At 45.3% G+C, this 16,844-nt stretch overlaps 1 protein-coding gene across 3 annotated transcripts in view; it reads right to left on the reverse strand.

Moving 5' to 3' along the window:
• The window catches only part of LPP (LIM domain containing preferred translocation partner in lipoma), a 318,878-nt gene that overhangs the window by 155,165 nt on the left and 146,869 nt on the right, over positions 1–16,844 (reverse strand). For all 3 annotated transcript variants that reach the window (XM_066556527.1, XM_066556528.1, XM_066556526.1), the window contains exon 6: positions 15,764–15,876. In XM_066556527.1, the coding sequence (XP_066412624.1) occupies positions 15,764–15,876 (113 nt within the window). The remainder of the gene's footprint in view (positions 1–15,763; positions 15,877–16,844) is intronic.

Below are 16,844 nucleotides of genomic sequence, written 5' to 3' on the forward strand. Positions count from 1 at the left end.
CAGAGAGGAATCTGGCTCCCAGATGTCCTTCCTAGCTCCTGCTCCAAATTCCTTTCCCTACTCAGGCCCAGCCATCTCTCTTTTATTCTGTTTTCCCCTCTCTCCAAGCCCTGTTTTCTGCCCTGCAGGGCTGTAGCTTAGACCAGGCATTAGCCCCTGAGATGAGAGATGCAACGGGGGCTGCCAGGTTGGCCTCTCAGCCAAATTGCTGGTGCCAGGTGGTGTTGCTATGTCAGGGAAACACAGAGGGTGGCTTTGCAGCAGTGTCCTGCTGACATGGGTGGCAGGCTACAAGTAACTCCAGAGCCCCAGTGTGTATTTTCTACCAACACAAGGCAATGGCCAAACTCCTGAATACTCTGAGTATTTGACTTTGCTCACCGTAGTGTAAATTTCCAGCATCAATATCCATCATCACTCCATCCACTTCAAAAGTCTTGTCTAACAGAGATTGAGCTCAGCACATGTTTCCTGAGTGCTGTAGCCAGCTCATCCTCTGAAAACTGTGTCCCTGGAAGGTGAACTGTCATTTTTGGGAAATGTAGTGCTGGTTTATCAGTGCAGACACCTCCAAGACAGCAGAGCTGCAGCTAAACACACAACCTTTCTTGTAGCATCAGCTCATTTCACACACTGTGCTATCACAGGTCACTGATAACCTCCCAACTCACAAGTGAAAACTGGAGATGAGCACCATGGATATTAGGAAAGGTCACAGCTAATGACTCAAAACAAAGCTGGGGGCCCACAGTGTCTTCTGCTCCTGGTACATTGGTTTTAGCTCGAGGTGCTTGGGAGCTTTCTTTGAGCTGTAACACATCAACACTTTTTGCATTTACACATCCAAGAACAGAAAAGCCTTCTTGGGCAAAGGAAGGACAAAGGTCACAAGAGGAGCAAGTGGAATTTAGGCAAATCAGGAGTTGTGAGCAAGTAGATAGTACATAAGGACTTCTGCCCTAAAAGACTTTACTGTCTTTTCCCCCAGTAAAAGCCAGTGAGCCACAGATGAGGTGGTAGAGATGATAAATTCAGTGCCCACTGCCTGCTTCTCCACCAGGCTGCACCCATGGCAGCCACCCATCATGCTCTGCAGGCTGGGATAGGCACTGAGGTGGTGGGAAGGGCAAACAAAACAGGAGTGAGCCTCTCCTTATACTCCATGGCCTTGGGCACTGGGCTTAGACAGAGATGCAGACAGAGCAGGAAGGATGCAGCTCTTATTTCTTATTTTAGCTGGGGACAGGTGAGGGACAGAAAAGTGTTTGATGTCAATAGTATCCACTGTACTGACAAGAAGAGGCTGTGAGAAATGTTAACCAGGAAGAAGAAAGGAAGTGATTCAGTCTTGATACACTTCAGGCTGGGACTTGTATTTAGTTTTTCCTTTTTTTTTTCCTTTCTTTGCACTTTCTCTAACAATATCACTGCCAGAGGCAAGGTTCTTTTCAAACACACACCCTTGCTACCTCGTCTCTTATTCATTCTTCTTTCCAAGGTCACAAAAGCCATCTAAAGCCCAAAAGACATTGCAGTGGCAAAAAAAGATGCATACTGAAGGGCATCTATCAGGAATATGAAGCACCCTTAAGAGTTGCTGTGTCTATTCTCCCCTAAGCCTACAGACAAGTGTAAACATTTTCTTTCAAATTCTCTAATGTAAATTTAAACAGTCCCAAGAGGCTGCCCCCTCACGCAGGCACATGGAGACAGGAGCTGACTGCAGCATCCAGGGGGCTGAGATCCCTGATTGATGCCTAATCTCTGTTCCAGGCACCAAGGAGGGCTGGGAAAGAAGTCGTGCCCTTTAAAAACAGAAAGACTGAGTCTTTTGAAACAAATCTGAAATGATGGAAGATTTCAGCAGATGTGACCACAGTGATTTCACCAGATGTGATTGTATCAAGGATCTAATAGAAAAGAACTTCCCTGCTGTTCCATCAGGCTAAAGCCAGGCCTGAAATATCCTTTTGAGTCTTTTGATGACATCAAGGATAAAAGCCAAAGGGAAGCTAGGTTTTGATTTATTTTTTCCCCTTGCTCTTTCATTTTTTCAGGCACAGAATAGTTTTACCTGGTTTGTGTTGCTGTATATCAGCAGGACCAAAGGAAAACACTTCAAAAGTTTAAAGAAGGCACCATTTGGTGCCTCTTAGATGCCACTGTCATTTAACTGAGCAGTGTTTCTTTGACTCCAGCCACTTTTGAAGATTTCACTGTAAAGAGGCAGGTCAGGCCTACCTGGAACAGAGCTTGAATGGGGTGGGGATGATCATCTACTACATACCAGCCTATATGCTCCCAAAAAGGGCCAGTGAACGTGCCAAATATCTTCCCTTGGCAAAGTTCATATTGGCAGCTGTGCCACAACAAACTGCAGAAGGCACAGTGGGGTAAAGGAAGCTGTGCTCAGCCACACCTACAGCAATTAGTCTGGGGTAGCCACAGTCCCACATTCAATTTCTCCAGCCATGGAAAACACAAATAGTACTGGGTATCCAGACTGAACTCATTTCTGAAGCAACAAGGTGTGGTAAAGAACTGCATGGGCTTTCAGCTGGGGCAAACAAACAAGCAGATGAAGGAAAGTTATTTGTTAAGCATTGCTAGGAGACACCTAGCAAAACCTTAACAGCTGATTTAAAAACTCACCGTGGTGTAAGAAGCTTATGAAAAGGACAAATAATAAAAACATTTTTAAAAAGAAAAAATGCAGATAAAGCAGATAAAAAGAAAGCATGAAACTAGGAGGCATCAGTCTCAAAACAAAGGAAAAGGGGTAGGTGTTTTTTCACCCAACACACTGCTAGGCTGCAGAGCTATTTCTGCTGCAAGACACTGTGGTTGCTATGAGTTTACATAGATTTCAAAAGCAGCAGGAGAAACTCATGGAAGTAAACTCCAAGACACACAATAAATATAAAATGTTCTGTGCTGCCCTTTTACATTTATTCTGGTCACTAGTGATTGATTCGGCTCTAGAGACATTCATATGAAGTCTCCATTTGTGTTTTCTATCCACCTTCTGACACCTGCTGGGAGTCACATTTGCTGGAGGGTACATTCCAGTCTCTGCAGGTAAATAACTGACCACAGCCCTAGGTGCCAGGGTTTGGCCCAACACCCGGAAACCCATTCCTTCCTTTCTTTTAGCAGAGACAAAACAGAACAGAATTACAGCCATCTGCACTCAGCCTCCTGGGATGCACAGATTAAAAAAAAAAGCAAAGACTTTGTTGTAGTTATGAATCTGTATGATAATAAAGATTTATATCTCCCTAGAGATCAGCGTTACAGACACTGTTCACACAGTACCTAGGCAACATCCCTGTCCCAAGGAGTTTATTGCCAATTGGATACCAGAATGCAGGCAGAGCAAGGTGCTGAAACTCAGAGATACAACCAAGTTCCTCCAGGCCATCAAATGAAGACACTAATCCCTTGGGCCAAGCTAGCTCCTTAAAGGACTTCTTATTCTCCATCCAAGATTTGCCATCCAAGACCTGACAAAACATGCCAGAAGACAGCAAACCCCTGTCCAAGCCATTCAAGCTCCAGCTGCAATTCTGCTGCAGGATGGCCCTGATTTCCCATGACATGGCTGGGTCTGAGCCACTGCCATAGTCAGCAACTGGATTCTGGGTCAGTGGGCCTGTGGTCATTTTCCACCACTGTTTAATAATCTCTTGCTCCCTGTTCATCCTGAGCAGGGCCCCAGTCCCAACACCAGCTCATTGGTGGGTGCAGGATGCCACCAGTGTGGATGAGCAGTAAAGCAATCCAGAACTACATTCCCTTCCCAGCAGCTCCTGCCCCTAACACCCGAGGGAAGATTTTGCCACAAACACCAGTGGTTAGTCCAGAGTTCTCAAGAATTGGCCACGGATATTAGATGAACGAGCAGAGATAAAAAAAGGATGGAAGAGCATCACAGAAGTTTAGCCAACAGGATCCATGGCCTTGGGGTACACTCTGCTGAAACCCTGGATCAAACACCAGCAGTGGATGACTGATTGATTTGATGGGACATGAACAATACACCACGGGACGAGCTGCAATATTCCCTGTCCCTCTGTCACCCCTGAGGACAACAGAAGGCAATTATGCAACAGGAATAAAGAGATGCAGCAAACAGCACTCAACAATCCTCCTTGCAGGCCAGAAGTGTGCTTGTAGGTGCCTTGGAACTGGAGATGCCAACACAGAGGTCCTGTGCTGTCCAGTCCCCTCAGCCTCAGGATGGTCTTACCCAGCCCCTGCTGCAGCACAGGCTGGCACCTCCACCTTGGGCATATAAACCTGCACCCAGCTTTTGTGGGTTCCTCACTGTTTTGTTTTGCTCACTGAAGAAGTCTTGGAAATGTTAAGGTTGGCTAAATGGGGCTTTTAATAGTGCACTGCTTCCCTGGGCCTCTACACCAAAAAACAGCAAAACAACAAATGCCCTTCAGCTGACCAGAGGATGTCCAATCTGTGGGCCAGAGAATACGTGGGGAAAGGCACCACAACCCTCAGCACATGAAAGCAACAGCATGGATTTGATAAGGAACAGTCAGGGGATGAAGAGAGAGGAGGAGTCCCACGAGCCAACATCTGCCAGAGCAGCAGACCCGACAGTCCTGAGAGTTTACTTAACATGTCTGATCAAAAGCTTTGGGAGTCCTGTCTGTGTTAAGTGCTACCAGATGCAAAATCAGCAGCAAGATGAGAAGTGTATTAATAAACTAAGGAGGCACATAAAGTTACTTGAAAACTGAATGGGGAAGGTGGGGAGAGAAGGGGGAGAATAAAACCAATTTTTCCATTAAGGCAATTTAATATTCTCTGGGTGGAGTTACAATTACTCATCCTTGGGAATTAAATTGAATTTGTGAAACATTCCTGTTCATCAGCAGAATATACAATAAGAACTGGGATATATAATTTTTTTCTTTACACTTTGGGTAAGACAGCACTACCTGTCTGTCCACAGGGCAAGAACAGCTGGCCATGAAGTTTTTTTGACCCAGCATGACTTTCACTGACTTTAACTAACTTTACAGCAGTAGGGAATATATCCCTTTTCTTTTAATTAATGCAATTACATTAGGACTCATTATTGACAATTATGGTGACTGTTAAAAGTTTCCCCTTTCTTTGTCCACTCCCCCACCAACTTAAAATCTGCTCCAATATCGTCACAAATTAATGTTCAATTAGCCATCAAGCAGAGCTGATGTTCCCCACAGAGCATTGCTGCTTACAGAAAAGCTGAGAAATAGGAGAACGTAGCAGATATTTCATCACTGCCTCCAAGGGGAACCATAACCAAAGAGCAGCCAATTACCCCAATACAGCTGCAAAGTTTAATCAATGTAGAAACCAAATATCTCATTAGGTGTCCCCTGCAACAAAGGAGGACCTTCCCACTGACTCACATGACACAAATGTTACATTTTCGAAAGATCCATTGGTCATATGAAAGAGCAAAGACTCCCTTCATCTTCACATCCTGGCCAAGTCCTGACCTTCATCTTTTTTTTTCTGGCATAAGAAAAGAGGTAAGAGGAGGATGCCTCGGACAGCATGGCATGTGTCTGACAAGCCACAAATTGCACACACCTGCACACAAGGCAGTCTGTCACACCCAGCCCCACGACTCTGCATTTATATCCAGATGGGAAAACCACACCAAACACCATCTCCCGCCAGGCACAAGATAGTGCAGAGCTGAAGGTGATTTTACTTCTTTCAACACTTGTGGTGAGCCTGGCACTGACATACCGTGTCCAGCACGGGAGGCAGTAGCTTAGGAATTTGAGATGCCCCAAAAAAGCAGAAAACAGATGAAAAGGAGACACATAGAGAACTCATTTGGTTTCACCTATGAAGGAGATTGAGTAGCTCGATAGCAATAACTAAACAGTTTCACAGAATGAAAATGACACATACCACAAGACTGTCCAATCTAGCAAAACAGAAAAAACACACAGCAGTCGGGAAGCCAAAGCTAGGGAAATTCCATTTAGAAATAGCAGAGATACTCACTTATGTGTAATACTGCTGGCAATTAAATGTTAAAACAAACTTCCAAGATTTCTCCACCCCTTGATGTCTGCGGATCAAGGCTGGACGCCTTTGGTCTCCCTGGGTGACCAGGCAAAGCTTTATGATCTGCATGAGGCAGAAGGGCACAGCTGACAATTTAATGGCTCTGCCTGGCCCCCACCTCGGCAGAGGTGAGAAAGAAACAGCTCTGCCAGTCCATAAAGATCTACTGACATCATTCTGTGTTTGCACCAGTTTAACTGGAAATTAAATTTACATGAACAAATTCTATCCCACACAAGACTGCATATTGTGACAGTTAAATAAAGAGCTTTTTAAAAGGCACACATCTCAGGCAATTTAAATCAAAAAAGATAGGTTTTGTTAAAGCTACCAATTTCAGAAAATTAAGGTTGACTAAAACTGTTTTTAAAAACTCCTTTTGGAATTTAATCACATATTGGAAACCCATATGCAGCTGTTTGTGTCACCTGCAAAAAGACTGTATAAAACATAAGCATACGCTTAATTTTACACGTGTGCTTAAGTTCTTTCAACTTTAATGAAGTTTAAGCATACAGCCAAGCTTCTCTGAATTTGAGAAAGCATTCCTGAGCATGGACTGTGAAGCTATTAGGAAATCACCAATGAGAAAAAAGTAAAATTAAAACTGGCTGGTCAATTTTCACAGCCTGAGTAAGCACTAGGTCCAGAAATTAAACATATAACATATTTCTCAGTTTGTTTGCTTGTTTTGCTGTAATAGGAAGGGGTGAGTGCCAAAATGTTTGCAAGGATTCCCAGAGAACCTGGCAAAATGTCAGCAAAATGGATGTATGAAACTACATGAAAGTCAATGGCTTGGGTTTGGCTTCTGAGGAAATGAATCATGTTAAAAATCTACTGTATGTCTCAAAGCTGAGAAGAGGAAAATCTGGACTCTGCCTCAGACTACATGTTTTTGGGGTGGTCAGTGGCTGCACTTCATGGGGCAGGCCGGCCTCAGCTGGGCAAACCCCACAGTCTGATTCACTGAAGAAGGTTCTTGCCTTCATGAAATTTGCTATCTCATTTTCCAAACCATTAGACTCACTTCTACATTCCCTTCAAGGCTGCCAGATGTGTGTCAGGTATTGGATTTGGCTGGCTGCCCATGGGTTTTTATTGCTTTTTTAACAACAATTGTCTTGTTCAGATACCTTACATTCTACACATCTCCTAAGTGGGAACCTCAGCTGAAGAAAAGGGACACCCAAATCACACAGAAAGCTGAACAAGAATTTGTGCTGCACTAAAATGGAATCCACTGTGCAAATCCCTCCTGGGTGAGCTCCGAAGTTTGATATTGTCCACATACAGATAAATGAACGTAAAGTGACGTCTTTCAATTAGAATTCATGCTTCAGAAAAGCACACATTAGACCCCAGCACACATTAGACCTCAGGAAAACAGCATTTAACAGTAATTCCGCTGGGGTCAACACGCCACAGAAGCCAAACTTCTGCACTGAAAGCGTGTTCCTTACCTAAGTGTCTCTAAGAGGCTCACCTGACCTCAGAACTGACCACAGCTGCTCCCTGAAGGCAGCCCTACACCACCCATGGGTATCTGCAGAGCTCAGCAGGGGCATCCTTCAGGAAAACACAGAGAGGGCACTGCAGGGCTGAACTGGAGGAATTTGCAGAGCCAGAGACAGGGGGAGGAAGGGGCAGGCAACTCAGGAGCTGGGGAGGAAGGCCAGACCTTTAACATGACAAGACGTGAGACAGTTTCCATGGCAAAAGAGAAACGTGGAGATGGAGAGGGAAGGAGCTGTGCCTCAGGACTGCTGAATGAAAGGAGTTCGTAAAGCACCTTTGCTGCTTACTGTCTTCAGCAACACTTGGGAGTTGCTACAGCTTTCTCAAACGTTTATATTTTACTTCTCTCACCATTAAAACCAATACTAAAGCAGTCACATGATGTTTTCCAGACGCTTTTCCTTACCTGTTGTGTGTTAAAGCTAATCAACATCCTGCATTTTAATCAGCAAATCAAACTGAAAATACAATTGTAGAGAATGGTCCTTCAAAGATGGGAGTTTTATGGTAGCAGACACTTAAAATCATGTCTGGAACAAATTCCTTCAGCTCTGGCTGCAACATTTCTCACTGGTATTTCTACCATCTTCCAGCTTGCTCAGTCACTGTGCCACACACTCCCCACAGAGGCAACATTTTCTAACAACAAAACCACCCTTCATGGCAGCTGAAGCTGTTTTTCACCAGTGATAGAAACTGAAAAACAGAGACAGGAACCTGCATTTCAGCCACTTCCATTCTTGGAAATTAGATGCTCTCACAACTTCTCCATATCCACATCTCATTGCTGCCAGATAAAATTTTCATCAAAAATAGGATGAAGTTTGCCCTACTCTTTGAAAAACTCCAGGGCTCTAAAACTGAATTTAGGCCACAACTGGATTCCCCAAGCACTAGAGTTCTATTTCCTTTTAACTTGTTTGGCCAAAGCTCCTTTCTACAGTGCACAGAACCAGAGCACTTAAAGCACCAGACCCAAGGTGGGAATCTGACTCTGCTCTGTCACATTCCAGGCTACCACTATGCCCAAGATGCATGGAAAGACTGACTTTCTAAACCACCTTTTCCAATCCCAGCCAGCTTCAAAAAAAGAGGCATAATAATTTGTCTGCTGCAGTTTTTAGCATTCTTTCTTGTTACTGACAGTCTGTTTTAGTCTTGCTGCTGCATTATAGTTCCCTTATGCAAAACAGGCTATCCAGGATCTGAGACAAGAGCAACCTACAGTGCAAGAGATTTTTCCTAGGACCTGTTAACCCAACAGCAGACTTTAACAGCACTCAGATATGGGAAGAATGGAAACTTCTTCTGCACTGGCCATGTTATCTCACTCTGTCACATCACACAGCTCATCTGCTTTGATAGGAGCATTCCCACATCTTCATTATCTTTTTATTTTCCCTCTGCTTCAATAATTCTACCTTAGATACAATGATGTATTTGCTTGCTTTTGGTCTGTCACCAGCCAAGCTCTGACAGAATAAAATTGCCTGCTTCTTCTGCATGCTCTCCATGCCTCCACTATTACTTTCCACATTCATGTCTCCATTACCCCTGAGTATAATCCAGGTTACAGATTAAACTCTCTGCAGGTGCCAGCTCTGCCTGACTCCATCATTTGCAGTGTGACAGTGTCCCTCAGAGATGTGTCCACAGGACCAAGGCAATGCCCACCAGGGTTTGTAGTCCTGGGCACAGCACTGGGGGAGCATGGCCTTCTGTCTGGACCCAAACTGGCAAATGTGTCTTAACCTGGGATGGATTTACCTTGATCAGCTCTGACCATTACAAGCAGCAACATTTCTGACCTTTCTGTTTCCTCTCATGACTTTTTAGTAGGTCCCATACCCATATTTACACATGATCTGTACCAGGCTTTTGCTTTCCTCCGTTCCTTCACCTCATCACCTGCTGCAAGGCAGATTACCAAAAGCTGCCCTGTTTCATCTCTGAAAGCATCTCCCAGCCTCAGCCACAGCGCTCCCCTGCCAAAGAAGGCACAAGTATGCAGGTCCTGGCACATCCTGTGTGCTGGGTCACTGTACTAAACAGTAACATAACAAATACATTAAATAATACAGTAATAAGCATGATGAAAATAATGAGCACAGTTAACTGTTTGGGTCCTTGCTTACTTTGTAGTCCTTGCTGAGAGGTTCAGCTGTTAAAGGCTGTGCTGCATTATAACATTGCCAAGATATTAATAGCCAGGCAGGGAGATGAATGGCAGGCTCACACTGCACAACTAAAACTTTTCCAGTTTACCCTTTCAGTAAAATTTGTGGTTTATAATAAGCATCTTTGTCTATTCTGAAGAGAGTAAGAATTGGAAAGTTACATGGATGGGAACAGAGGTTCATTAAAGATTTAAAATAGAATGTGGTTTGGCATTGTAAAATAAACATGTGTAAGATGGGATGCATCAAGAGCTGCCTGAAAGAAGTGCTCAGTGTTCCTTTTCTCTTGTGATCCTGGATCTACTGATCATGCTGCCCACAAAAGGGAGGGAAAAGCAGCAGGGATAAAACATGCATGCTTGCTTCCAATAATGTGAAAGTCTGCTCTATATCCCCACTCATGATTCATTTCTCATACATATATCTATAGGGTGTAAATATATATATACACACATAGAAGTAATGCATGCATTTTATCTCTCATGCATCCCAATATTCATCAACATATACAGATGTTATATTACTGAGTTTTCTCACCCTAGAACCTAAATCCCCTTATTATAGAGCAAACACTTATTGGCTTGTAGAGACCCAGTGAGCATTTAAACATTCAGAGAACATACATGTTATCTGTTTAAGTCTAACTTAGAGCACAGCACATTCCTGTTTCTCAAACATATGAGGAAGGCAGGAAGGAAACAGATAAAAAGCATTCCTTCAAAGCCAAGATTTGAGTAAAGGGGTTAACATTACCAGGTAATTTATTTATACTGTTGGACACAGCTTCAATTTAGATAAAAGGCAGATGCTTATCACGTGGATTTTAATAAATCAGGTTAGAAGTCACAGTCAGAAATCTGTAGAAGCTGGATCTCAAATGGCAAGCAATGCACACAGACTGTGGCATTATTTACAGAGTTTCTGGGAGTTACTGATCCCTCCTGGAGTCAGGCAGCCCCGCCAGCAGCGCGAGCTGCCCTGTGGTACCAACATTCCTTGCCAGCAAGCACCTACAACCAAGCCACTAATCCTGATGATTAACAAAATCTAGCACTAGAGGGAGGCTGAACACATGCTCTGCTCTCTTTGGCCTTTTCAGCTTCTCCACACATTAAAAGGCAGGTGAATTAAAGCAAGCCCAGCACCAGCAGGCAGAGCCCAGCCACTGAACAGGAGATGAGAAATTTAAGGCAGCAACCCCCAATGGCAAAATTCATGCTCTTTCCTCCCCAGCTATTTGCCAAGAAATGCACCCAAAATTCAGACATAAATTTTTTAAAAAACCCAAAAAACCCAAACCAATTCCTGTGTCCTGGCTGTTCCTTCAGCCAGTGAGTCAGAGCCCACAGAGGCACCGCCGCCGCCGCCGGCGGGGAGCGGAGTCAGACGCGAAACACCTGGCAGCCTCTCCCCAAGGAGGATGAGGCTCTCACTTCTCGCACCTATCAACACATTCCCACCTTCTCCCAGCTCTGAGGAGCAGTGAGACAGGTCTCCTCAGAACAGCCTCACGGAGGAAGGCACACACGCCTCCAGAATGCGCTGCAGCTTTTCCCCTTCCAAAACTCCTTGGCAAGAGGAACTCGAGCCCTTTGGCTGATTTTCTGCACATCGCAACAGGACAACACCACTGGAGAGTTCAGAAGCTCTGAATATGGGCACAGTTCCCTGCCCGTGTAGCTGCAGCCCTGCAGCCCCTCCAAACATAGATGGTTTTAACAAGAACTGGTATATTAAAATTCTTCATGTTGCACTTCATGCAACTATTCAAAGTCCGATTTTTTCTTCGCTTTAACCCCCAACCTAAAGCCACTTATTCACATCTGCTTTGATATATCCCAAATTGTTCCTATGTTCAGGCACTGATGGTGTTTAGTCATTAATTTGCAGTTATTACAGTAATGAGGCTCTGGGATGTAGCAGGCAGAATAGCTCTGGGACACAGGAGATCTTGGTCTTATTTTTAGCCTGCTACTGGTCAGCCTGATGACCTAGGCAAAGCACTTTCCCTGCTCCAGCTCCCTTATCAGGAAGAGAGTGGTATTTCTTTTGTCAAGTGTTTTGTGGCCTGTCAATAAAAGCCACACTGATAACAGCTGGGGGTTGCTGGGAAAGAAGTGCCATGCCAGCTCAACACAATCCCCTTCTTCCCATGTTGTGGCAGCATCTCAGATCCCAAAAGAAAACCAGACCCATCTGCAGATGCAGCACATGCAGGTAAATAGTAGAGATCTCTAAACGGATGTTTTCCCTTGGCAAGTTGGCAGCTGAGGGTCACATCTGCCTTGAGCCACCCAGATCCTGCCCCAACATGAAATGCTGGGCTCTGACCCTCCCCTTTAGAGGGAATCAGTCATTTCAAAGCCATAGCACCCATGACTCCTGAGACAGCCTTCACAAGGATGGGACATGGGACAGGGACTGGCTTTTCACACAGCTGTGAAGCCCTGCCTGGCAAGGAAGGAAGGAATTGCCAGAGCCATGAGTGAGGGTCCCTCTCTGTGAGCAAACAGGGTCCTTGAGAGGTGGCTGATGAGAATTTCTCACTTTGGCTTTCCCTGGCCTGGGCAGATGCCTGTTTTGAAACTAGAAGGCAAAAACATAATAAAAATCTGCCTCCCTCCCTCCCAGATCTATCTATTTCCCTTTGACAAACAGTGATTTCATTTTTCTTCCCGTCCAAATTTTTTTTTTTCTTTCTCTTTCAAACTGAGCCCAGGCCAACGTGGCAAAAGGCTCTTTGCTCATGTCCTTATTTGTCAAACACGCCACCACCACGCCCTCACCACCATTCTGGGAACAAGTCCTTGCCTTCCCCTGCTGCAGCCAAAGGGGAACTTCCCAACACAACTCTCCCCCAGCCCAAACACACTCTTTTAAAAATAAATATTGCCTTTTCTTTCCTTTTTTTTTTTTTATTTCTAAAAAAAAAAGCATTCCAGTTAATAAGAAAGGAGTTAAAATTTCCTTCCCCTTTCCTCCCCACAGGCCTGCTATGAATCCGAATATGACGGATCTAGATGGGAAAACAGAAATTACAAGAAAATGCCAGATCTATCACAAAGGTATTTTATGATCCAGCCCTCCTCTAATTTCCATCAGAGCATAAGTCAGATACTAAAGTACCTTTTTGGATCTGATCCTAAGTGGCCGGTTCCACTATCCAAATAGAGATCCAGAGATAAACAGGTCTATGAAAACTGGGTATTACTTTAACTGCTGCTCTTAAGCTACAGCTTAAACTGTAATAAGCTGTGCAGCTTTCAGCCCTCTGGTAACAGTAACACACAAACTGATAATAAACTAAACATTTATCCTGCTGTCCTCATCAACTTAACACCTAGTATAAAAAGCTTTACCTGGAGCCCCATAGCACACATACTTCATAATCTGTCATCAGCACTGTACTATCCAGAGAGAAATTTCTGATGTAAAATAGCTGATTTGATGGAACAGAGGAATTTCATACTCTGGAGTAGATCTGGAGGGCTCTCACCAGGTCCAGAGGGGCCAAACCACCCAGACAGCAGCCTCAGGTCTGGGCAATGCTCAGGAACTGGGTCTCCTGCTCCAGTGCTTATATTTAGCAATGGGGAAACTGAGGCATGGAAATTAAATGGTCTGGCATTGGAGAGCAAAATCAGCCTCTTGGAGCCCAATACAACATATTCAAGTTCACAAGATCCCTGATTCCAGACAACCATGTCCTCACAGCAGACGGAACACAGTCACCATTTGTTCTGCTCCTTTAGCACAAGAACGCCTGTCCAGAGTTGAGAAAATTACTGTGTTTGATGCACAAAGGCATTGGGCAGCTTTCTCCAGCACCACCTGCCCTTTTCCTCCTCTCTTGGGCTTTACATCTTGCTTCAGCATGACTTTTGCTGCTCCTGAGAGATAAGGAGCTGATCTTGCAACACAAAACCCTGCTGGCTCCTGACTTTAGCCCTGACTTTTGCCTGCTCCTACAGACTTTTGATCTCCTACAGAAAATGGAAGGGAAAAGGGAGAGGAATAGGTGACCTCTCTGATCACAGATGAAAGACAGGGAAAGGCAGGGAGCTCTGTTTGCTGCATGAGAGTACATTTGAGATGGTGACAGGCAGGACTGCTCAGGTACAATTGCTAGGCTCACCATGCAAAGGAATCCTGCTCTAACCAAGCTCTTGCTAAAACCCCACAGTGAACACAGCTCCAGTCCCAGTTTTATAAAGCCAGAGAGAAAGGGTGTGACAAATAGCAATTCCATGAGTTCAGAGGGAAGAGCTGTCCTGCTGAGTGGTTCTACCAAGGGGCACAGCCCCGTGACAGCCTCGAGGGCTCAGGGACACTTTTGGAGCCACGGCAGGAGCGAGCTCCTTCCAATAAACACACCAGGCCCTCTCCTTGGGTGACCTGGGAAGGGGGAAGCCTGACCTGAGGAATCCTGTGGGGCACCACGACCCCTTCCTGCTGCCCAGGCTGCCATGCAGGCTCCATGCAGGCAGTGCCCTGCCTCTGCCAGGAGCCGGCTGCTCCACGGCTTCCCAGGGCTCTGGAAGCTCCCTGCTCCCACGGGGGCCACTCTTCTCAGAGAGATAAAAGACAGAACAACACTTGCTGGGGAATTACTTCATTCCCCCAAGGCTGGGAAAAGCCATGCTCTGCACTTGGCAATGTCCCTGACTGCCGCAGCCTTTCCTGGCAAGGGAGAACACAATCTCCATTAACCCCTTCCTGCTCAAAGGCTGCTTCCAACACTGAGCCCATTGAAGGAGAGGCTGAGGCTTTGCCATCCCAGTAAGCCCATGAGGGAGGGGAATGTTTTGTTCTTCCCAAGGCACAAAGCAGACAAAGTGAGTCTAGAGTTGGTGAGAGGGTCAGAAACTAAGTCAGGTCCTTTGAATTCTGTTTAATGCCTGCCTGCTGGCCTACTCTCATGTTCAAACCCACCAAGGGATACAGGACTGCCACAATTCTTCCAGGGCCATCAAGAGCAGCCCCATGTCTTTGGATATGTGGTTACACGACTCCCAACAGCCTCAAACGTAGACCATGCTCTCTTTGTTCTCAACACTTCTTAAAGAAGGCTCTTCCAGACCTTTGGAGCCCCAGAGCTTAGAAAATTTCTGAACACCAGCACGGAGATACTTCTGGCAAGCTCAGGCTCTCCTGTTCCTGCACCAACACCCACACAGAGCTGAAATACAGGTTTATTCCCCAAGTGTATTTCAAATTTGCAACCAGACCCATCCTCAGCCTTCCTTTTGTTCAGCTAACAAGATAAACTCTTCTGGTCTCCACTTGGAAGATCAGCTCCTCACTCCTTGATCACTTTGACTGCCTTGTCCCAGAAGTCTGAACACATTTCTCCAGAATGTGCCTGAGCAAACATAAACCTGGCACTCCAGGCAAACCTGCAATACTGGCACAAAAGTATTCATATCTTGTAAAGGTGTTCAAGGCCTGTCCATATTCACTTTGGACCTACCATCATCACCTGATGCACCTTAGAAGTTGTATTTTCATCCAGGTGGCCAATCTAGAAGATCCAAGCCAGCAAAAAGAGGGTGCAAAGGTCTCAATTACATCACTGGAGCCTGGGCCAGGGCTTATTTGCTTCACTTAATTTTAGGCATCTAAACAAAGCACTTTCAGGATCAGATTACTGCCCTAAAGTCTCTCCACAGTCCATGGAAGGAGATGGCCATTCCAGAAAACAATTCATTCTGGGAAGGTTCCACTCCCATCCGCCATCACAACGACATAAGGCAATTAGTCTCCTAATTCAAGCCGGATGGGAAAAATCCTTTAATAGCCCAGTAAGTTTTGAATGGAAATACTCCCTGCTTGGGAAACACAGCTTGCTAAAGCTGACTTCGTTATTCCTGACCCATGATTTTTAACCAGAACTTTGCCACCTCATTGTAATATCATTCATTCATTTCCACAATTTCTGGATCAGTTCTGCACAAATGACGAAATTCTTGTCTTCTTACCTGTACATTGTAAGTAACATCATCCAGAGGGGGTGGGGGGGGAAAGGCACCTTGTGATGATGTGATGTTCCCAAGGTCATCCACAGGAGGGGGAGGGGGAGGAAGGAAGTCCCCTAGGAGAGAGAAGGAGAGAATTTAAACTCAGCAGCATTTCCCCACATCATGACGTGGATGATCAGGAGGAACCCTGCAATACTCTTAGCTCTGCCCATTGGTTTTGTGGCACAGGACATAACACAATACTTGACCATTAAATGCTCAGCTTCACCCCTCACTGCTTCAGGAAATGGCTACACAGCTGAGTAACACTGGCAGATGGCTTAGGGGTGCTCAGATTCCACAGCAAAAGGTGATGTGCCACAAAGCCCGAAGGCACCAACAAGCAGCTCCACAGATCCAAGTCACATCTCAAACCTACCACAGGCAAACACAAAACTTGCACTAATGAACACCCTGTGTCTAACCTTGCAATCGATCCCATCCAATTCATCTCCCTCATGTGCTAAACTACACCAGCTCTTCTTGATCTCTATAAAGACAGCATCAAGAGCTGTCCAAAAGCAGGGATTCCCTGCTGCAGGCAACACACAGAGGGCTGGAGCTGGAGCCCAGAATCCAGGCCAGCCCATCTCCTGCAGCCCTGCTGCTGGCAGGCAGACACACTCTTTGCATCTTCCTCTTCCAATAGGGACTTCATAGCTTCATGTAAAGAACTGCTGGGAAGATCACAGGCTCTTCTCAGTGACAACAGTCACATGATGGGCCAGGTGCAAGCACACATGAATCCACCTCTCCTAACTCTGGATTTTTACAAAGGGGCTGATGTACAAAATTTCTAGAATACAACTTGCTCAAGTTTATCTTCCAGAAGTGCTGATGGGAAGACAAAGCAGCAAATACTGGCTGTGAAGCCAGCCAGCTTAGCATAGAGATGGGAGGTGGGAGCAGACAGAAGTTCTCCTTGAGAATTTCATGGGATGTGGGACCAGAAAGGAGAAAGAAAACAAGGACAAAGCAGGACAGGCTGCAGGCAGCAGGACACCAAGCTCTCAAAGCACCTCCTAATGGTGGAAAAAGAGCA

The sequence above is a fragment of the Molothrus aeneus genome, chromosome 10 (assembly GCF_037042795.1).
Source record: "Molothrus aeneus isolate 106 chromosome 10, BPBGC_Maene_1.0, whole genome shotgun sequence".
In the NCBI taxonomy this organism is placed as follows: Eukaryota; Metazoa; Chordata; class Aves; order Passeriformes; family Icteridae; genus Molothrus; species Molothrus aeneus.